General features: G+C 39.5%; 1 protein-coding gene across 5 annotated transcripts in view; it reads left to right on the top strand.

Moving 5' to 3' along the window:
• The window catches only part of DCLK1 (doublecortin like kinase 1), a 2,564,464-nt gene that overhangs the window by 1,824,456 nt on the left and 716,254 nt on the right, over positions 1–23,754 (top strand). For all 5 annotated transcript variants that reach the window (XM_044073374.1, XM_044073373.1, XM_044073375.1 and 2 more), the window contains exon 5: positions 1,579–1,695. In XM_044073374.1, the coding sequence (XP_043929309.1) occupies positions 1,579–1,695 (117 nt within the window). The remainder of the gene's footprint in view (positions 1–1,578; positions 1,696–23,754) is intronic.

Below are 23,754 nucleotides of genomic sequence, written 5' to 3' on the forward strand. Positions count from 1 at the left end.
TCTGAGAATGTAGCTGATGCATGGAATAGACTACCAAATTACATTAAAGCAAGCACTAGTTTAGATATTTTTAAGAACAATTTGAACACTTATAATTAATGCTAATATTATTATTATTATTATTATTATTATTATTATTATTATTGCATTATTCTGCTGCTCTTCAATTTAGAATATCTGCTGTCAGCTTGGGCCTGGTCTCATTTTATTCATTTTTCTGGTGTATCTCTTGACAATGTAGTTGAAAGAAATCAAGCGAATCATTTAGGATAAAAAGCTAATTTATAAAGTACTATGTTCCAATGAAAAGGATTCCTTTTTGGTAAATAGCTCTGGACTAAGAGGCAGAAATTTGAAGACAGTGTAAAAGAAGATGTTATTTATCAGTTGGCACTGTGGTTAGCACTGCTACCTCAAAACAGTTGTTTTTTCAGTTCAGTTCTAGCTGAAGTGCATACTGCCTGACCTTGGCATGTCTGCCCTGTGTCATTCTGGGTTTTCACTAGGGACTCTGGTTTCTTCCCACTTACCAAAGGCATGCTAATAAATTAATTAACTGGCAATCCTCCAGTTTACCAGTAGGCGTGACTGTGGTGTGCATAAGGGGGTGTGTGCTTACAGTAACATCCTGGCATTCTGCCTAATATTAAATCAGTGTCTTAGGCCTGTTATTCCCCAAGCTACTCTTTTGCTGCCCTGCGGCTCTGAATATTAAGACGTGGGGATCAGGAAATGAGAGGATGAAACACAGAGCAAGAATAACAGTAAGTGTGTCACAGAGTGAATACAAACACACCAGAGTACCTTGCCTTAATTATAGACTCATTGCCATATGCCTGTAGCAGTCAGTTACCCACACACCTAGATGCATTTACAGTTAATTAAGTTCAGCAAGCAGGGAACTAGAAAATAATCTATGCATATCCTGGTAAACAAATACAAGCAAATACGTTCCTAATGTAGGTAGGACTTGTCATGTCTTAGCCAACAATATTAGATAGAGGGATAAGCTTTTGCAGATTATAATACCATTCAGTTTCAGTTTATAAAGTGAAGAATGATTTACTTTAACAGAATGATTCAGCTGAGTGATTTGTAGTAGGTCTGGGGCAGGGTGCTCATGTATTATCCTCCTGCCAGGTCAAGTCTGAATAGCCAGGAGTTCAAGCCACCTGAATGAACTTTTTCTTATTTGCAGTTTGCATGTTTTAATGGTAGTTTTACACTGAACATTTGGATAGTGACCTGCCAAGGAGCTCGAGCTGATAAACTGTTTACCTCAAACCTTCACAGAGTAGTGGCCTTTGCCACTTTAAGTGTGAATGTATTATATAATATATAATCAGGCAGATTTTTTGGGAGTAAAAGAAGTTTCAAGGTCATTTGAGAGGTAAGGTGATGGAAGATAGGATGAGGTGCCATTGGTAAATGAAAAATGAGGGAAAGTAGGGTGGCAAAGCAAATTCAACAAACACTAAATGGAGAAAAATAAACTGAAAATTCAAACCTTTCTAAATAACAGATGCCAGCAAAAGTTCAAGTATTTCATGAATAATTATTTTCTTTCTTTATTTGTAGAATGTCGAGTGGTGAAATCCACATCATACACTAAAATTGCCACTACATCTCGCAGGAGTGCCACAAAGAGTCCAGGCCCGTCGAGGCGCAGCAAATCTCCGGCCTCCACAAGCTCAGGTATGGTGCCAGAAGTGCATTTTAATGTAACTCTTTGTTGTGTTAATTAGTACGGAACTGCCTAATGACTTTCATATAGTAATGTTCATTACATTTATTTCTCAAAGAGAGCAACTCTGTATAAACAGCAGTGGTTTAAAATCAAGATAAACTTACCAAATGTAAGATTAGGTTTCACTTAAATGTTTATTAGACATAAATACAGTATTCTCTTTGCATAGGCATAGAGACACAGCCATATTAAAGCAGGCCTATATCTTCATTTTATATTTTACATTTTACATACAGTTTCAATGGAAAGGAATGTTTCGGTTCAAGTGAATAACCTTCACTCAAGAATGTTGATAAGAGTAAAATGTGCTAACAGAATGTGCAGTACATGAAGTATAAACATGTCTTGTTTAGATGGTATGAGGTCAGGGAAACCAGGTTAAAGAGGCATGTAGAATTGTAGGAAATTTATAGGGCTTTTGTGCTATTAGGAGAGATACTTCAGACATAGAAGTCAGTTAGTTCAGACTGATACAGAAGAAGTCATTTCAGTGCAGTCCACAGAAGTTTAGTACCGACACTCGAGAGTGAGTACAAACATCAGGCCAAATTTTCAGCATTCCAGAATAGTAATTCTATTAATTAGGAAAGGAATAATTCCGAGTATAATGAGTGCAGAAACTACAGACATTATAATTCAGTATTCTTATGGAAGCCTGGAGTTGGGCAGGAACAAAGCAGTAAACATCTGAAAGGTTTGTTTAACAGTATTTTAAAAGGATGGACAGTTCCTGCATCTAGGAAGAACGCTGTGGTCACTGCACTACCCAAAGAGGCTAAAACCCCTGCAGAGCCAGCTTCATATAGAAGAATTTCAATTTTAAACCATGATTATAAAGTGTTTACATCTATACTAGCTAAGAAAATGGCAAAGATATTGACGCGTCTACCAGATAAGAATCAATGTGATTTTATGGAGGGGAGGCCAATGACAACATTAGTAGAACAAAAATGATCCAGAGAGATGCAATGAGTAGGAAAATGCCACTGTTGTTGTTGGGTCTTAATGCAGAAAAGGCATTTGACTTTACTTGTAAGGCAATTGTAGCATTTCCTTTTCCCATTAGAGCAGTGCTGCTAATTAGGAAGTTATGTGAAGGGTCAGAGGCATAAGGTAAGGTGGGAGGGTTCCTCTCTGATAAACTGTGTTTGAACAGAGGAACCATGTAGGGGTGTCCTCTTTTCCCTTTGTTATTTGCTTTATATTTAGAGCCATTGGTGAAGAAAATAAAGGCCACACAAAATGATAAAAGGATATTTCAGTGCCGTTTAACATTTAGAGACAGTTTCTTTTTTTCGGGATATAAAATAAATGAAGATAAAGCAAAAAGCAAAAGCTTTACAAGCAAACTATGTTCTCTCACATAAATTAGTTTAGCAATGCCCATATTTATGGGGACTTGATAAGAAGAAGTATTTATTTGTACTGATCAAAAAGCATTCTATTATGGCAGCTAAGGTTATAAGAAACGAAACAAAAGGTATTACAAAAATTAAGAGGTTGGAAGCTTTTCACTATGGAAGTGGATAGTAAGGTACAAGCAATGAAAATGTTTCGAGTCTCTTTAATGTAATATACAGGTCAGGCATATTTTTATCAATCAGAGGAAAAGTTGTGCAAAAGAACTAGAGGAAGTTATTTGGAAGGGAACGAGGGAAGAGTTAAGTGGGATAAGTTCTTTCTCCCGCCAACATACTAGATCAAAGTTGTAGTAAACCAAGTATCCGCTAAAGAAACGGAGTGAAAAATAACAAAAAAACAGACTTACAAATGTTAAAACCTTTTCCCCCGCAGGTTTACGATTAGAGATACATAGTTAAGGTTCATGTACATAACACAAGCAGGAGACTACAAGTCAAAGTGCAAAGAAATTATGTTGACGCTGGAGGGAGGCACAAAACAAGGAAAGAGTATGATTTTGTAGTTTGGATACAGGTCCATAAGCAGAATAATAACAACTATATAGAATATTATATTTATAAAGTAGCTGAAAATATTTTAAGAACTAAGTCAACCCTGGAATGGAATAAAGGAGGATTTACGAATATAGATTACTGCAAGTACTGGCATAAAAACTAGACAAGGAATGCTGGAATTCATCTGAGAAAATCAGCAAAAGAGCCAAAGTATTAGGAACAAATGACTAGGGAGTGAAAGAAAATAAAGTGGGATGAGGCCAAGCAGAAGTCTGGACCATACCTCTCAAATGACCAGATTTTTGCAGAATGTGTAGATTTTTGCCTCATATGTTTGGCCTATTTCTCATAAAATTGTGGTTTTCTGGCAGATCACTGAGAACTGAACCAAAGTCAGAAAATAATGACAGACATTTGGGTTTCAGACTTCATATCCTTGTGAAATGTCATGCTAATGCAAAAGCTGTTATGCTATCAACCTTTTAAGTTTGTAAAAGCAATATTTAAAACATGTACCTATTTCTGGACCCTTGTCCCCCCCATTATTTGTGGCTTTGTCCAGATCTCTTGCTGTAAGAGGTTGAGAGGTGTGGTCTAGACTACACGTTAGAGAGTGCCTTCCTTACCAGAGATTGATAACAGAGTACAGGCAAAGATAAAGGGATGGGAGGATATTAGTTGAAAGACAACCTCTGGTTGAGAATTTAATTGAGTCTAGAACAGAAGCTGTTGTTAAAAAAGACTGACTAGTGGGGCATATATAATAATGCCTGATAACTCTAAAAATCAATCAAGTGAGGTTAGTAAAGACTAAGAATGGAAAGGCAATATATACAGGAATAGTGACTGTACATTTGTATGGCTCCAAGTATGCAGCAGAGTCTATAAGGTTTAAGATTTTTTGCATGGAAGTGTTTGCATTGGCATTTTACACCCCAAGCAGACCTCAGAAAAAAAGATATCCTCAGGTAGGCAGTAAATTTTAGAAATGTGATTGGAAAGCAAAGGGTAAGTGGGAACATATTTTTGGGAATGTGACAAGTTGGCATGTTTTAAAAATTCTCTGCAGGGTACTTTGTCTGAAATTTGGGGGTGCAAATTATTGTAACTAAGAAAATTATGCTTTTGAGCTGGGATATAGAAAGTGACTTACCTAGACATAGTAATGCTTTATTACGTTTAATGCTACTGACTGACAAAAAGCAATTGCCAGTAAAGGTAAATCAAACTCTAAACCAACCGTAACTCAAGTACTAAATTATGTGAAGGAGATAAAAGAATTGGAGGTGGCATCTGTAGCAAAGGGAAGGATAAAAATAAATGGAATTTGTGGGAGCAATACCGGTAGGATATTATTCAGGAGGAGGAGAAGTGACATTTTGGGAAGGCGGGACTTGAGCGATTTATGGAATATCGGAGTGAATGATAATTTAAAAAAATAAAACATTTATATATAATTCATGAAAATTATAAATGTTTGCAATGACTGGTTTTCTATTAAACTATGTGTACTCATGTTGTTATTCAATATGTCAAATTTTACTAAAGGTGTTTAAAAAAGTAATGACAGTATAAAAAACGTTTTTCAGATAAATATAAATATTAAGGAAGCAAACAAAAATATCAGTGACTACTGAACCCTAAGTGCTAGGAAAACATTTTTTTCTCCAGCTGTCGCAAGGAGACACTCCACATGATGCTACGACATTTCTGAAAGTTGCTTAATTTTTGAATTATCAAATAAATTATGGGAATTAAATACACTTTGATAAATAGCTTTATAAATAGCACTAAATACCTCCATAAGCAGACAAATTGTCAGTAGTTGTTTTGTTTATTATGTGCCTAGTCACATTATAGCATGCAAATTATTTATTTAAAGCTAATTGGTTTCTGAAATATTAATAAAGGAATGGAAATCTTCCATATTGTAATAGTCATATAAACATAACTCACTAACAATGCATATGTGAACTGATATCATTCACCATTTTACATGATTCCAGGCAGCCTCATTTAGGTTGGTTATTTCTGAAATATTAACAAAAATATGCAAGCCTTGCACATCTTCATAAATTAGTTTAACAACAGCTAATACTATGAATGATGGGATGATTCAATGTAATGCAGTTAACTCGTTTCTATGCCTGGGTATTTAATAAGCTATGAAAATTAAGTTGCAACATGACACCTTTAGAAAACAAGAGGTCGGATGTTGATGTAGATTATTGTTGTAGTAAGTAAAGTGTCTATCATTACAAATACCAAACGTAGCTGGAAGAGACAAAGCATTAAGTCCAGTAAAAAGAATGCAGGTTCTAGAATGTAGAAATTGTCTCCAGTGTAACACAGCTAAGATGCATTGTTTTTTTTTTCCATAGTGGTCTTGCTTCTGTAGCATTTTATTTCAGAAGTCTTAAGAAATGGAGTGGTTTCCTGATCCAGTGGTCTTGATGGAGGCTAAACTGCCTTCTAGTTACAAGTTGAGTTTCTAAAAAAAAACTACTCAGAGTCTGATTCTCAGGCAGGTGCAAAATAGCTTCCAAAGATGTAACTCAGCTTTACTGTCTATGTCACCAAATGCAAATTACACTGAAAGGTGTCATGTTGTAAGCTGGTCCTGTGGTGCAGATAGACGGAGCTGCAGACCCAGAAGACCAGGGTATGTTTAGTGGTCAAAGCATTGATGGAGCCAGGCAGGGAAGTGGTAGAGTGAAGAGTCTTGACCATTCACCTCTCCTGGGGTTTGAGGATGAGGAGGGCTGCACACACTTGGGTGTGCACAGGATATGTGTGATGAGGGTGGCCTAATGGTTAAGGTGTTTTCCTTACAACACAAGGTGCAGGGTTTGAGTCTCACAAGGGATAATTGGCTAGGCTTAAAATGGCTCGCAAGGGCAGTTAGCTTAGTACTAACCTATGAACACATACAGTCACCTATGAACACTGGTGAAGATGAGAGTATTGGAGGTGTACAGCCCATTACACATCCCCTCCCCATGCTATACCTAGTGCATGGGGGGGGGGGGGCATTAGGGCTGCAAAACAAAAATCACATATCTGAATGATTGCCCCTGCTGGTCAGCTCTATTTCTCATCAGTGATGGGGAACAGATGGGCTGAATGTCTGGGACATGGCAAATGACTGAGCAGCAGTGGGACAAAGCAACCTAAAAAAGTATCATGTTGCAATACCTTACAGGAAGACACTGACGCAGTCTCCATATCCTTATGAGGAAAGTTATTGGAGACGATGATGACCAAAACATTCCTGCAGCCATGTGACTAACCTTTAGGAAAATGACTTATAAGGCCAATAGGATAGAAAATGTAGGTACTGAGGACTAGAATCACAGTGATTTTTAAGATGCAAGATAAATTCCTTTCAGAAGACTATCTTTACAAGTTGTTCTGGGCCACGTTGTGGATTAGAAGTACCAGGAGTGCCACAACATTTGAATGAAAAGATGACACAGGAAGAAGAAAAATAAAGATGCAGGATGGAGAAGGTGTAATGATGGATTCTTAAAACATGAAACGATACAGTAGGCTGGTAGCAGGTAGGCACCATTTTGTATACTCCACATTATGATGCCCACACACTTGATCTGCACTTTATATCATATGAAAAAGAAAACATGTAGCAAATGCATTGTAATGTCTCAGGGGATAATGCCTCTAGCACAGGTTTCACAGTTTTCAGAAGAGTGAGTGTTGACCAGAATGATATTAGTCCATCGTCCGGTGGTTTCTTTTGAATTTAATGATGTTTGAATGGCCATGCCTGATGTGCAAATACTGACCCAGCAGTAAGAGTAATATTGGGCTATCCTCAGTTCCTATGTGTACAGACCTGTTCCTGAAAGTGAAGTGTCCTTCTCTGTTTTGCAAGGAAATTAGAAATTTCTCACACGTCTGATAAGAAGTTCAAGCAGGTAGTTTATTAACCCTCAGGCAGAACTGTAAAAAAAATGTTATTTGTCTCATTTTCCTAGAAGAGCCACTAGGGTGGATCTGCATTTCTAGCAAAATCGTAAATAAAATGTCAGAATACTAATAGATAATCATTGCCCAAGAAAACAAGATAATTATCTGCCAGAAAACACTATTATACAAATAATGCAATTACCAGTCTCCCTTTCGGTAGTTGGAAGACAGCTGCTTATTTTTACTCAAGACTTCCTTCAACACAGCAAGTTTTAATTTCAATTTTTGCAATTCTTTTCAAGCACTTTTTTTTTTTGTATTAGTCAAAAGTTGAAGCTCTGTGCTGCAGAACTGGGGCTATGCAGATCATAGGGTATTCATCCTTTAGTAAACAAGGCTGACAGTGATGGTTCCAGAAAACAGAATGAGGACATTACTGATAAGAAAAACAATGGGCCCCATTTCTGCTACACAAAATGATCCAACATTTTATTGCATGTTCTTTGTTTTAGTGAAAAATAAGAACACTTTGGCTAATCAGATGGAAGATGTACAGTGCCTAAATGCCAAGATGGAACCCCAATATGGGAGAGGTGGATGCACCTCCTGCCAGCCCTTTGTCTTCCTTTATAATGGATTATTGATGAGAGTTTAGCCTTTGTCTGGACAAGCTCACCACTTTCTGGGACCAGAGTACCATTTTGGGAATGGATCTGAGTTCAGGAGGGCTTGTCCAAAGCCTAGCCACCATTTCTTTGGCCTTTTCCAAGATGCTCAGAAGATACCTGGACTTTTTAATAAACTCTCCCTCTAATTCCTATGGCAGGAACTTTAAACTCCCACTAACCTCATCATGGTAGCTAGGTAGGCCAACACTTTCTAAAATAGCACACAATTTCACTTGTACACTCACTGGTGCTAAAATATCACAAGCATCCTCTGAATGTCTGCACCTGGAGGGACTGGATTAAAAAAATACACTTCTTAGTACTGATCTTTAGACGAACTACCAAATTATTTCTGACCAAAGGAACAGCATGTGTGACTATGGGTGGTGAATCTTAGGCACCCATACATTGAAGGAGCCACACACAGTGTTTATAATACAAGTTATTGGTGCTCAAGGCTAAGGACTTGTCTCAGCGGACCTCACTCCAAGCCCTACATGATGAAAAGGGTCCACAAGGTCTTCCATTCACAAGACTCATGGTTCAGGACCTAGACTTCAGGCAGATGTTTGAAATCTGGTGGAACCTGTCCACATGGTTATGGGAATGCACCCTTTGAGAGTATGGCCTGATTCCAGCACTGAAGCAAAAAGTACTAGATTTACACTGGATGCTACTTATCTTTCAGTAAATAGATCCAAGCAAAGGGTAAAATGGTTACAAAGACAAACTTTTCAGTAAAAACTGCAAGAAAGACTCAGGTAAGCTAGAACATTCACTCTCTAATGCCTTGTAGTGGAGGCCCATTTAATATATACAAATGTACTCTTAAGGATATAGCAGTGTTTCCACTACATGGCTTCTGAATGCCAATGATGTTTTACTTTTTACTTTTGAGTCTTTATGGGTACATTTAGGATCATAGGATCATAGGAAGTTACTACACTACTGACCCTGAGGCCCTTTCAAGCCTAGCCAAGAATTTAGCCCATGTTCCGACAAGTCAGCACCTAATGCACCTGTCCAGCAGGGACACAGGTGGAATGCCAGGGGTGTATTTTCTGTTCAACATCCTGTTATCCAGGCTGCAATTAAAAAGGGTTAATGAGTTACTTTGCTTGACATGGATAGGGTGTCTGTTCCACAGAAGGAGGAGGAGTCTCTGGGACACAAATCTGTCCTGCCGACAAGTCCTTTTGATGTCACAGACCGGGGTTAGGTCACACATGTTGATTACTTCACTGGAGCTTGACTTGCAGCAGTCATATCAAGGCGGGGTCTAAGATTGCTTTGCATGCCAGACAGAGGTCACCTCTGAAGAATCTGTATGAGACTGAGTAGAGGTACAGGGCCTTTAGCCTATCTGTGTAGGATAGATGTTTGAGGCCCTGGATTCTCCTGGTGAGAAACCTCTGTGGTCTCTCCAGCAGCTGCATGTGCTGTGTGAGGTACACGCTGAAAGGGGCATTGTACTCAATAATGGATCTTATAAGGGAAGAATACATGAATGTTACGACCTCCTTCTCCCTGGATGAGATACCCTTACTAATGACGTGGGCCATGTAGAAAGCTTTCCGTACAACGAAGGAAATATGGTGGTCAAAAGTCAGTTTACTATCAACTTGGGTGCCCAAATCCCTCACAGCTGATTGCATGCTTAGGACCTTGTTTTTAATGTGATAATTTGTGGGGACATCACTCTCCACAAAGGGGATGATGATGCATTTTTTGGCACTCAGTTTGAGGCCATGTTTCTGGCACCAATCATTTGTTTGGGTGAGACCCTCTTAGAGGATGTCCACATCACTAGGGAAATTGATGACAGCACCCAGCTTGCAGTTATCTGCAAACTTGGTCAGCCATAGCCCACTGGTTTTGGCCTGCACCTCAGAAAAGTATATCCCAAACAAGAGAGTCCCCAAGACTGATCCCAGGGGTACACGGCTCATTACAGGTCTACTACTTGAGGTGGCTTCCCCTATTTAGACTAGGTGGGTTCTGTCAGTGAGTCAGTTTGCTACCCATCTGGTAACATACGGATTGATGTCTAGTTGAGAGAGTTTGTCTATTATACCTGAGTGGAGAATAGTATCAAATGCTCTGGTCAGGTCAAGGTAGGCAGTGTGCACATCTTCCCCTCATCCATGGCTTTGTAGACTGTCTCAAAGAAGTCAACCAACTTTAACAGGTATGACTTCCCCTTGATGAAACCAAACTGTGTGGGATCGAGTGTTTGGAGGTTGCCAATGTCTTTATTAATGTGGTCCATGATAATCTGCTCCATGGCCTTGCAAATCAGGCTAGTTAGGCTGATGGGTCTATAATTTCCTGGATCAGTGGATGCTCCAACTTTGTGCAAAGAGATGACAGTGGCTGTCCTCCACTCAGCTGGGACAAAGCCAGTACTCAGGCTTTGATTGAATAGGGTGCGTAATGGTGCTGCATGTTCCTGCCTGACCTCATCTAGGATGCAGCCTGTGATGTTACTGGGTCTCATGGAGGCTGTATTTTTTGCCTTTGATAGGGCAGTGATGACTTGCTCTCTAGAGATAAGGGGAGGCGAGCAGTTGCTGGGGATATCCTGATTTACTGATGGGGACAGAGGGATGATGTTTTCACTGAACCTGTCTGCCAGCAGGTTGGCTATATCTATGGCATTTGTTTATGTGGTGTCCTTGGTCACCTGTTCTGAGCAGATCTGAGTGCTTCCTTTGAGATTTTGGTCATAAGTGAAAAAGACCTTATGATTTTCTTTAGTAGATGTGGCCAGTTTGGACTCAAAGTTTGCTTTAGTGCTCTTATTTGCTTGTTCAGGCTAAGGAGAGATTGCTTCCAATTAGGCAGCTGCTCCTTCTTGGTCCTGGACAGCAATTTTTTCCTTTTATTAGAAAGTGTATTTATGGTAGCTGTCCTCCAAACAGATTTACTCTTCCTTGAGGAGGAGGATTTTGTCCTGTTGGGCATTCCTGATTCCATGCAGCTATATAAATGCTCGTATAGTACTTTGGTGTAGGTCTAGACATATGTGCCAGTTGCTGTGGAGGGGAAGGGGGCTATAAAGCTGTTTGTACCTTCCCTCAGGAGGTTGTAATCAGCTTTGAAGACGTTTTTTGTTTGACTCTAGTGGGGGGGGGGATCTGGGGAGATGGTGACTTAAAAACTGACCACTTTGTGGTCAGATCTTACCAGGGAGGATGACACTGTAGGGATGCTGAAGTGGTTACTCATGTTGGTTAATACCAAGCCCAAGATATTTTCACCTCTTGTGGGGGTGTTGACCAGCTGGTCCAAGGCATTTGCATTGACAAAATCAAGAAATCTCTAGGCATTTGTGTTTTGGCATGAGTAGTTCTTCCAATCTATGGTTGGATAGTTAAAGTCACCCAGGATCAGGGTAAAGGGTTGAATCTTAACCCTGAACAGCTTAGACCAGTAGGCCAAAATCCCACTTTCATATTAGTTTCAGCATCAGTAGCCATAGTGGTACACTGGTAGCGTTGTTACCTCACAGCAAGAAGTTCTCCCGTTCGATTCTCGGCATGGCTTGGGAGTGCCTTCTGTGTGGAGTTTGCATGTCCTCCCCACGGTTGGGTAGCGTTCGAAAGACATGTGTGCGTAAATGGGTGTGCCTTCGTTGAAGGTTGGGCATCGAGCTGGCACCTCGGCATTTCGTAAAAATCTACTCCCAATCATTAGCGGACCTGAGTTCCACTGTGGCGACCCCTTACCGGGAAAAAGCCGAAAGACAAACAACAACATATTAGTTTCAGCATCCATATGAGTTATTTCTGAAATGTATTTTGCCTTTCTATACACCCTCCTGGGTACCATTCAGTATGTAGGTTTGTAAATTAGTAAACATATTGACCTATACAGTGATTTGGTAGATAAAAGAGCATTAATTAGCTGAAGCTTTGATTCACCTTTCAGATAATATTTCACTCTCTGTAGGTAACATAGTAGCTCATGGGATTTTTAAAAAGATATAAAATACAGTTCAAATTTTGATACAGTATACTTCATGGTAGTTGGGAGATTATACAGTTTAACCAGTTATAAGATAACACTGGAAAAGGTGATCTCCAAGTATACAATTCACACACCAACAAAACCCCAGTAATCTACTGTATGTTAAAGCAGGAGGGCAACCCCCATGTGGGGGGCTGCATCCCCCCCACACCCCCAATAATTATATATATCAACTCTGAGGTTACACTACCACAAATAAAAATAACAAACCTTCAGTTACGTGCCCTACACTTCCATTGTACACTTTCAAAGCACACACACTACACATCTACAAACATTACCACTTGCAAAACTAACACACACACACATAGATGCATAGGTAGGTTCTAGTCTATCATCCCAAGGGCCTAAGTAAGCCTAGCCAAAAAGGTTCCCTGGCTTATGCCACCCAGGAAAGCTATTTTCCTGTGCCCCTGTCGAGCAGAGCCATAGGAGTGATCCCCGGGGTCTATTTCCTATTTCCCATCCACTTATCAAGATTTTTATTGAAGAGTGCTAATGAGGAACTTTGCTTGACATAGATGGGTAGCTTGTTCTAGAGTATGGGAAGTCTCTGGGACAGGAATCTGTCCCTCCAGCATGTCCTGTTTATTGTGGTGACAAGGTATAGGTCCCTAGAGTGTGTAGCTTGGAGGGATTGGGATTTCTTTAGGTGCAGCATGTCCAACAGTTCTGGGTTTGACATAGCTTTATATGTTAGGCAGAGATCACCTCAGAGTAGGCGATATGCTACTGAGTAAAGCTGGAGTTTTTCTGAGACAGTCAGAGTAGGGCATCTGTTTGAGGCCAGTAATCCTCTTTGTGAGGTACTTCTGTGGCCTTTCCAGCTGCTGCCGATGTCTTGTGAGGTACATTCCAAAAGGGGCATTGTACTCTATAATGGGTCTAATGAGTGTCGAGTAAAGGGGAACAATGACCTCTTTTTTTCTTAGATGAGAACCCTTTTGTGATAAGGTGTGACACATATAAGGATTTCCTGACTACTGTGGTGATGTGATTATCAAAGGAGAGACTACTGTCCATCTGGGTCCCCAGGTCTCTTTTCACACATTCGGCATTAAGTAGACTGCCGCCTATGTGGTATTTCATGGGTACAGAGTTTTTACCAAAGGGGATGACAGTGCTCTTTTTGGCATTGAGCTTGAGGCCATGGCACTGACACCAGGCATATGTCTCAATGAGGCCCTTCTGTAGGATGTCCACATCATTTGGGCACTCAACTAAGGTTCCTAGTTTGTAGTCATCTGTGAACTTCATTAGCCAAAGGCCTTCTGCCTCAAAGATGTTGATCAGGTTCAGGAGGTATGATCTGCCTTTCACAAACCTGAACTGGGTGGGGTCCAGAGTTTAGAGGTTCCCATTGTCTTTGTTTATGGATTCCATGATGATATGTTCCATGGCCTTACAGATCAGGCTTGTCAGGCTAATAGGGCGATAGTTCCCAGGATCAGTGGTGACTCCCCCTTTATGGAGTGGGATAACTGTTGCTGTGTGCCATTCACTGGGCACAAAGCCTGATGTGAGACTATGATTGAACATGGTGCTTAGGTGGGGACCCATTTCATTCTGAAGTTCATGTAAAATGCAGCCTGGGATGTTGTCCAGTCCCATGGATACTGTGTTTTTGGCTTTAGAGAGTGTAGCTTTTACCTGCGTAGTTGTGATTACAGGGACTCTGCATTCTTCCTGTATAGGTATGGGCCCTTTAGAGGATGAGAGGGGGGTAAAGTTAGCACTGAACCTGTCTGCCAGGACATTGGCAATATCACTTGGTTCTGTAATTTTCATGCCGTTGTGCTGTAACTTAGAGCAAATCTGGGTGTTGCCATTGAGATTCTTAAAATAGCTATAGAATGCTTTGTGGTTGTCCCTAGAATCAGTGTCGATTTTGTTTTTGTAGCTAGCTTTGGAGGATCTTATAAGGGATCTCAACTTCTTACTGAGACTGACCAGGGAACTCTTCCACTCATAGAATTTTACTCTCTTTTGCAACAGTTTCTTCCTTCTGTTGTAGAGTTTATTTATGGCATGGGACCACCAGATTTTCTTCCTTTTTTTGGAGGATAGTGTCTTGGTTCTCTTTGGGATAGCACGATCCATACACTCTTGTAAGTGCTTATAGAGTGCATCTGTGTAGGATTCAGCAGTTGTAACTGTATTGTCCATCTGCATGGGTGTCATGAAGTTCGCCACTTCTGTCTTAAGAAGCATGAAGTTGACTTTGGAGAAATTGTTTACCATGATGTCCTTAATGGTGGGTTGGGGCGGGATGTGGATATCTAGGGTGATTAGCTTATGTTCAAATCTGACCAACGAGGAGTTAACTTCAGGTGTGGAACACTGGTCACTCATGTTGGTAATGACTAGGTCTAGTATATTGTTGCCCCTGGTGGCGGTGTGGATAAGTTGATCCAGGGCATTGGAATTTATGAATTCCAGAAAGCGTTGAGTGAAGGAGTTGGTACATGAGTAGTTTTCCCAGTTAATGGTGGGGTAGTTGAAATTGCCCATTATTAGGGTGTTTGGTTGAACCCTAATATTTTCCAGTATACAAGAAAATATGAGTGGGAATCCTGGGGCATGGTGGGGGATCTGTAGCATGCTACAATTTGGATTGCAGTTTTGCCCAGAGTTAGTTGCACTTGGATAACCTCGGATGCATTATGCTGAGCAACTAGCCTAGAGGTGTGGATATACTTAATGAATATTGACACACCTCCACATTTGGTATTCCGGTCCAGGTTATGTGGCCGAAAAGTGTAGTATACGTTATAGCCTGGTAATCCAGGGGTGGTCTCTGGAGCCTTGGAACATTTCTCAGTTACTGCACAGATATTGATGTTCTCCATTTTAAGGAGTGCCTCAAGGGAGTGCATTTTGAGATTTAGACTTCTAGCATTGAGTAGCATTACCCTCAGTTTTTGCTTGCCTGTCCCTGTTATGATGATGAATTTGTCATTTGAACCTTGCTTAAAAAGGAACTATAGGGGCAGCAAGAACATTAGCCAGTATCCAGAATCCCAAGGGTGACAGGTGCGGGCCATCTCTGGCAAAGCATCGTGGTCTATCGACCATGTCGTCCCAGGCAGACAGATACTGGATCCCCTTAGAATGACACCAGAAGCTTAGCCAATTGTTGAAATCAATCATTTTGCCCTTGTACTGCAGTATCATTCTGGGTGATGGCAGGATGCTACTCAGGGCTAGAGTCATACCTGCCTGGGCTACAAGATCCAAGAGCTCTTCCATGTCTCTTTTCATGTAGTCCAGGGAAGTACATCTCAGGTCATTCACACCAACATGGACAATGATAGAATCATATTTCTACTTGTGGTGTGACCTGAGTGCTTGGGTTATGTGGTGGATCCTGGCACCCGACAGTCATCTGACAGTGACCGTCTCCTTGTTTAGCCTGGTGAGTGGGACATCAGTGTGTCTGACTATAGAGTCACCTATGACTAGTGTGCTGGGTACTTTGTTTTGCCTCATGGGCTGTGGTTGAGTGACATACTAAGTCTGTGGGCTATGTGTCGTTTGGGTTGTGTTGGGGGGTGGAGGTTGCTTGCATTTCTGCTTTGGAGGTCTCTGTTGCTTGAGCAGATTATTATTGAGAACCTCCGCAAATGTTTTTGTTTTTCTATGTGTGGATTTTGGTGGTGTAGGTTTAGTAGGACTATATGATGAGTATGGTGTGGTGCAAGTGTTTACCTTCTCCTCTTGACTGTCAAGTTCAGTCTTGGTTGGAGAGAGCTTTACCTCCAGTTTGGCTAGATAACTGCATCTCTCACAGGTTGTGGTGTTGGTTGGTAGAAGGAGAGGGTTGTCTGTGTAAATGAGGCAATTGCTACATTGCCCCAAGATGCCCAGATTCATCAGATAGACAGGAGAGAACATTGGGAGCTGACCCTTGGACATGCCTGAATAAAAAGCCACTTTCCTCTAGATAAGTGAGAAAAGTGAGTATAAGAGCTGTTTTTCTCTAAGCAAGTGAGGAAAGTTAAGTACAAAAACTGTTTTCCTCTAGGTAAAGAGGAAGGCTAAGTGCTGTAGTAATTTGTAGCTTATTTAGCGCTAACAATGGTTTACCTTTAAAACGGCGATCTCAAAAAGGTCGACAACGCTTCCACGAACTTCAAAATGCGAACGTCCCAAATGCCAAAAACCACATATGCAAATGGCTAAATCTCACCCCCTTTTGACCCATGGTAGTACTGGTGTGGAGGTGTGGCGCAGCCGAAAATGTCGAATGTTGACGTTAATTCAACATTTTAGGAGTGGTGCAGATTCGAATTCACAGAAACCGGGTCAACAAAGTGGTAGATCAATCATATGTGATCGACGATATAAAGGTAAACTGCTAACAACAAGTTCTGAACAAGTGCTGAGCACAAATAAGCAAATTCAAGTGCTAAAACTGAATCTGTACCTGGATATTGTGGTAGATAGGCTACCTAGTGCTTATCATTCCCACTGATAAGCTAGAATGCTTCCCTTCAACACAGAAAGACTTGGAGGGCTCAGAAGCTTACAAACAGTCCTGGATACAGCAAATCTGTATCTGGACTAGACTAGTTACAGGAAAGGTGGGAAACATGCTCAAACTAGGGCGAGATGGAAAAACTTCCCAAACAGCCAATAAACTACAATTTCTGGGCCAGAAACCACTCTTGTGGTAGATAGCCTACCTAGTGCTTACCACTCCCACTGATAAGCTAGAAAGTTTCCCTTCAACACAGAAAGTTTGGGGAGGCTCAGAATCTTACAAGCAGTCCTGGATACAGCAAACCTGTATCTGGACTAGACTAGTTATAGGAAAGGTGGGAAACAAGCGCAAACACAGGCTTTTAAACCAGAAGGTTGAAAGAGATGGAAAAACAGCCCAAACAAACAGCCAATACACTACAATTCCTGGGCTAGAAACCACTCTTGTAGTAGACAGGCTACCTAGTGCTTACCACTCCCACTGATAAGCTAGAAGGCTTCACTCCAACACAGAAAGGCTTGGGAGGCTTTGAAGCTTACAAACAGTCCTGGATATAGCAAATCTGTATCTGGACTAGATTAGTTACAGGAAAGGCAGGAAACAAGCTTAGAATTTTTATTTTTTTATTTTTTGGAAAGTGGAAAGGGAGAAAGGAGAAACAGAAGATAATTCAAAATTAAGGACCTAAGTGGCTTGCCCTTCACAAATGTTCTCTCTGTATTAGGTAGAGTAAACTAGTGACACTAGACTGGAATACAGCTGGGATAGAGCTGAACAGATGGGACTGGCAGGAGTGTCTGAAGTCAAAATATGATCTCACTGTACTCTGTTGAATGAGCAAATGAGGAGTGTTCAAACACAAATTTACAGGGGGGTGGGCAATTCCAAAGCCACCAAGATTAATACCAAAACAAGAACAGGGAGGGTGGATGGTAAACTAAGTGCAGAGACAGAGAGAGACCACAGTATTATATGAAACAATGAAACAGAAAAGTAAATAATTACAGAGAGATACAGACACAATATTCAATGAAACAATTAGACAGAAAAATAAAATGCAGTACAATCTTTAACATTGCAAGTTTGTATTTAATTCAGCTAGTAATGCAGTTGTTTGTAGGCATGTAGCAGAAGCCAAACAACTCAGGTCTTGTGCAGTAATAAATTCAAAGATATGTGACTTAACACTTATAAATACAGAGAAACCCTCTAGGCTAAGAGTTTAACACTGAAAATCAATGAAGTGAAACACAATACCCCCCACTAACTGCAAAGATAGAGAGAGAGACCACAGTAGGCTATGAAACAATTAAATAGAAAAATAAATAACTACAGAGAGACACAGACACAATATACAATGAAACAATTGTCACCTACCTACCCTAACCTACTCCTCAAACTTCCCAACAAATTAAAATATAAAACATTTCTCTTCTAAACCCTTACACACTAAACACCTACCTGAATCTTCTGTATGTAACTACACATTGGACGCCATATCCTCATCCCACACACCACTACACCTTAAGGGGACAGCATACAATTCACAAAACACCGCACCAGAACTGCTACAGATTCAGCATTCTCAGATTCGGCATTTTAAAGTTTTGAACAACAGGATTTTTGAAATTTTTGTCTCGAAATACTGAAAATTGGTATTTCAGTATTTCAAAATTTGAAACTAGAACCCTGGAGACCACCTTTTCCAACAATATTTTATACTTGGTTTTAGTTCAACTAATAACGTTCTAGCTACCTAGTTTGGTTATTAGATTCTACAATTTAATTTAAATCATTTGCTGTACTGGATTAATTTACCTTTCTACTGGAACACATGGTGAAACTTTACGTACTGTTGTCTTTTGAGTTAATATTGTGTTCAACATTTCTTAGTTCTGGAACTCGAATTAACTAAATTTAATTTTTATAGATTGAGCCCTTGCAGTGTACAATGATACAAACTAATTTTTATAGTTAAATATACCAAAAACAGAACTCTGCCCTATAAAGCAACCTAGTCAACAAAATGTAGATAAAACAAAATAAAAATTGGACCAGCATTATTTAAGTACAGATTTCTGGTCTTAACAGAGAGTTGACATGGAATTTATTTATTTTTTATTTATTTATTCATTCTACCTTATTTTGTCTTATTTTATTTTTATTTAAGTTTATTGACCACCTAAGCGAGTTGGCCCAAAGACCCATTTTAGACAAGTTCTGGGCCGGAGACAAACACAAACATAAACAAGACATAAGTATATATAGATTAATCAGTATAATTTCAGTTGGATGCAACAGAGAAAATGTTATGACAAATACAGTAACAAATACAATTATCTTTAGTATGCCTTATTGTTTGTCCTGTACGATTTTTAAGTGCTTTTTATCTCTACTGTTGAGTGACAAGTGAGGAAAATAGAGCCATTAAGGCAGGTATGAATATACATTGTACCCTTCTGTGTTCATATCCATTCTACCAAGGGAGTGTAACATGTCCTCCCCTGGTGGCTACAGGGCCTGTTTTAACCCTCCCAAAACTGAGACTCAGAATGTTTCAGGACAAACCATCCCCATGTCTATTAACTTGTCCCCAAGCCACAGAACTGCAATGTTACCCCACGTCAGTGTGCTGCTTTATATGTAGGGATAGGTATGCACACTCATGGCACTCAAGAACCAAGGAAACCTTCCCCCTGATGCATACCCACTCCCATACCCCAGAAAGGCTATTTTGAACATTTTTACAAGGTCATGCACGTGCCCTCCAGTCCATAGCACTGCCAACAGTCCATTGAACCAGGCCATCTAACTGCCCCCCCCCCATGGGTAAACTGATATTTATCCTTCCTCATTGGCTCCTCTCATAGCTGGATGTCAAGTCAGTCTTGAACCATCTGGGTCATCGTTAGGGTTCAAGAGTGCATTGAACCAGACTGTCTAACCCTCTGCCAGGAAAATTTGACAATTGATATTAATATTTTACTTTAATACCTTAAATATCACCCCTTTATTTTTATTTTTTACTACTTCTCTTTTCTCCCTCTTCAAGGTTTATTTACATGATACTCTTTGCATAGAACAATTGTGAAACTGGATACATCCAGTTAGCTGACTGCTAATTCTTTACATATTGTGTATATCTTTTTAATCTATGTCCAGACTTGTATATTTTGTATATTGGCTACAACAATGTTAATACAAGCTGTGTACAATTGTGTTGTTGTTATTTCTTATCCTGAGCTGAACAAGAACTCAGTCATACTAACAATGTAATTATTGGCTGTATCCTTCACAAAAGGTCATTTGGCTTAGTAGGACTTCCCTGTTACTGAATGGATAGGTAAGTATGAATGTTAAAAGCAAACTTTAACAATGTATCTGTTAATCTAACTTTAACAATGTATCTGTTAATCTAACTTTAACAATGTATCTGTTAATGCACACTTCTCTAGTCTCATACATTATGTTTCTTCTCCCATTCTATATCCCCTAGTTTCAGTGAGGTTTTCAGGAGTTACATGTGATTGTGGTTAAATATATTTTACTAGGCAACAACCTCGGACCAATATTAATTAAAACAATTTACAAGGTAAATAGAAGAGTATGTGTCCTTTAAAATTTACATTTAAAATTAGTGCAACAAAAGACACATAATATGTGCATATGTGGCCCAAAATGGTGTGTTTAACAATATTTTTTAACCAGACAAGGTTGTCTCATTTCATAGTACCTTAACACATTCTCTCACTTTGAACAGCATTGGAATATACTGTGTTCCTATAAAACTTATGATGAATTTCAGTGTGGAAGCACTTAAAAAGGTATTTAATTTTCATACCTGTATAGGTGCATTTTTGCAGTAGCTGTCTGTTTAAGTAAAAGAACAATTGCTATCTCTGAAATGGAGCTCTGCAAGTTTGTACTTTAACATCCAATTAATACATTCTGAGCATGGGTCTCGACCTTCTTTAAATTTCCTCATATTTTTGCTTTTTCTCATAATAGTCCTGATCCTCCTAAATCTTTCAGGATCAAAATAATGCTAAAATCTTTTTTGGTTGATTTTAATAAACGCTGATGTTTAAAAAATATTAAATAATATTAAAATAGATAACCATGAAAGAATAAAATAATTATGAAATGTGAAACTTAAGCAATGTTGCGTTTATTAATTTATTTATTTGTTTATTTATTATTCTGTTTTCATTTTGCCAAGTGCTTGCATAGAGATCTGTAACTCCATGCTGTGACTGCCCATTTTCCTCTGCATGACTTGGATGGGGGGCTAATAATAGTGTAACTGTGGTCCATGTAGCCAACTCCAACTTTTCTGTTTTCCTGGCCTTATCCCCTCTCCCAGTATTTGGCATGCATGCTTACAGATGCAAGCCCTGTCATGTCTTCCTCTGGGAGGGGAGCATGCTTTTGCACATGCTCTATAGGACTTAATACATGGATATGGTTTTGCAGAGCCATGCTGCATGACATTGACCTCTGCCTCCAGGAGGTGGTGACACTACAATGTGCTGAACAACCTCAATCCCTTAGGTTAGGTGGGCCAGTGTTGGGCACTCAGTCCCGCCCTTTCTCATCAGATCCTCCCATGATTGGGTCACAAGTTGTCAGTATCATCTGTGTCAAAGTTGGAGCTTTATTGCTCTCTTCTGTAGAGCCAGTTAGAGCTGTTAGCTTTAAAGTAACAGTAAATGAAATATCAATGCTGCTGTCACATGACTTTAATCTCCAGATGTGAACAGCTGCATGTAATCATTACTATCAGATATTGTCACTCCTTGACATATATCAAAGTCTTAAATGTGGACCAAAGTTGCAGAAGATGTCGTGAAGCCTTAGCTTCATGTAGTTAAAATCACTTCACGGAGAGCATATCTCTACTTTCCTTTTCTTTCTGAAGACATTAATACTGCAACTGAAAGATGTCAATGTGTATCCAGAAAGCAGTTAGAATGAACCTTAATATTTTTAGAAATTCACTTGTTACAACAGTAGTTAATTAAATGAATATGCTTGTCGAAATTAAAAAAACATTTTGATTATGTTGAATCATTGTCTGATGTCAGGATCACTGTACTAATAATCAGAATCAGGAAATATGGACAAAGCCTAAAGTAATGGGGGGACAAAGGGCAAAAAATAAGGACAGATTTTAAATATCACTTTTATAAACTTAGAACATTGGTAGAATAGAATAATCTGTTTTAGCATGCATTTTTCTGAGGGATATGAAGTCTGAAACTCAAATTTCTGTCTTTAGTTATTTGAGTCCTCAGTGATTTGCAAGTTTTTATGAGGAAAAGACCAAAATATGAGGCAAAAATCTAGACTTTCTGTGAAGATGTGGACAGTCAATTAAAAGGGAAAACTTGACAAGAGTGAACCAGAAGGTACAACTAGTGTTATATTATGACCCCAAAAGGACTAGAAGTTGACATAATGCAAGTATGTGCTCTCTTCTGTATGATATTTCTTTCTTCTTTCCCTTTCTCTGTCTACTTTTTATTATCTTTATTTCTTTATTTATTTTTTCTCTTCATAGTATATTCTTGCTCAAATAAGACATCTCTAGTTGGATGGATTAATGCATGCTGTTGCATGGCTACTACATATTAGTTTGTATTATTTCTGTTGTTTGACTAGCAATCATTAAAGCATAAACTAAGTTAAATGGTAGGTGGTTCTATGGAACCTTAACTATGGCCAGATGATCACGGTTCAATTATCAGCTTAGACACTAGAAGATTCCATCAAGGAAGAGTAGGAGTTAATGGTCTGACTAAAGAGTGCATGCAGGTTTACTATTGAAAATGCAAACGGCACTTGGGCGACAGTCGGATAGTCGAACGTATAAGGTCGTAAACAAGGATGTCAAAGACAAAATAATCAATCTAGGAATGGTTTTAACATCGGTCGAGGTAGGGAAGATGTTTGTAGTAGGGAATAATACTGAACACCTACCTCAACCCATATTAAAACCGTTCCTAGATTGATTATTTTGTCTTCGACATCCTTGTTTACGACCTTATACGTTCGACTATCCGACTGTCGCCCAAGTGCCGTTCGCATTTTCAATAGTAAACCGTGCATGCACCCATCCTAATCTGTGTGTGTGAGTGTGCTGAAGGTCATACAAACAGCTCAACATATACATTTACTCCACAAGGGGCAGAGTTTGGTATAATGGTTGAGATCTTTGCTTCACCAATACATGGTACAGGGTTTGATCTTGACCGCTGGTTGTTAGCTAGGCTTGTAATAGTCTGCAGATTGATAGCCTACTATCTACCACTAAACCTTTGAACTTGCCACCCAAGAGTGGGAGGGTTATTGAGAAAATAATTGAAATTCCTAACCTCGTATAAAATGATAGTTAATGCCTTGGCATCCACATATGGATGTACTGCCGATTTTTAGAGATGTAATTATTTGCCTTGGATGCTAGGAACAGGGAGAAATGAAGGAACCATTGGGAATTCTAATTCAGTGGCTGCCAGAGGGTGGTGGTGAAGGGGTCTGAAGGGAACAATAAAACATAGTTTTAAAAATAGTCTGCTTAACTAGAAATGCCATGCTTCCTTGGATTTACAGGTTATGTTGCCCATCTTATAATCTGCTGTCGTTCAAGAAATCTTTTTGCTGTTATGTGAATATTTTCTGCTGCAAATAAACTTTCTAGAGCTTATTTTGAATGCTGTGAGACTCTTATCTTTTTTGAAAGCAGTATGTTTTTTTTTTTTCAAAGACTTAGTATTCACTGGGTAATGAACCTTTTACTTTTTCCATTATGTTCGTTGTTTGAACTAGTCAGTTGGAGATGTCAAGTAGCTATCAGTACTACACCAGTGGGGATAAAATTTAGGTAAGTAGCAGCTAATTGACCAACTGCTGGAACATATTGCAATGCAAGACATGAAAATGATCTGATGGACACCCTCACTCTACACTAACCATCCCTACTGTGGC

Source organism: Protopterus annectens, chromosome 5.part1 (genome assembly GCF_019279795.1).
Source record: "Protopterus annectens isolate FY-2018-M chromosome 5.part1, PAN1.0, whole genome shotgun sequence".
In the NCBI taxonomy this organism is placed as follows: Eukaryota; Metazoa; Chordata; order Ceratodontiformes; family Protopteridae; genus Protopterus; species Protopterus annectens.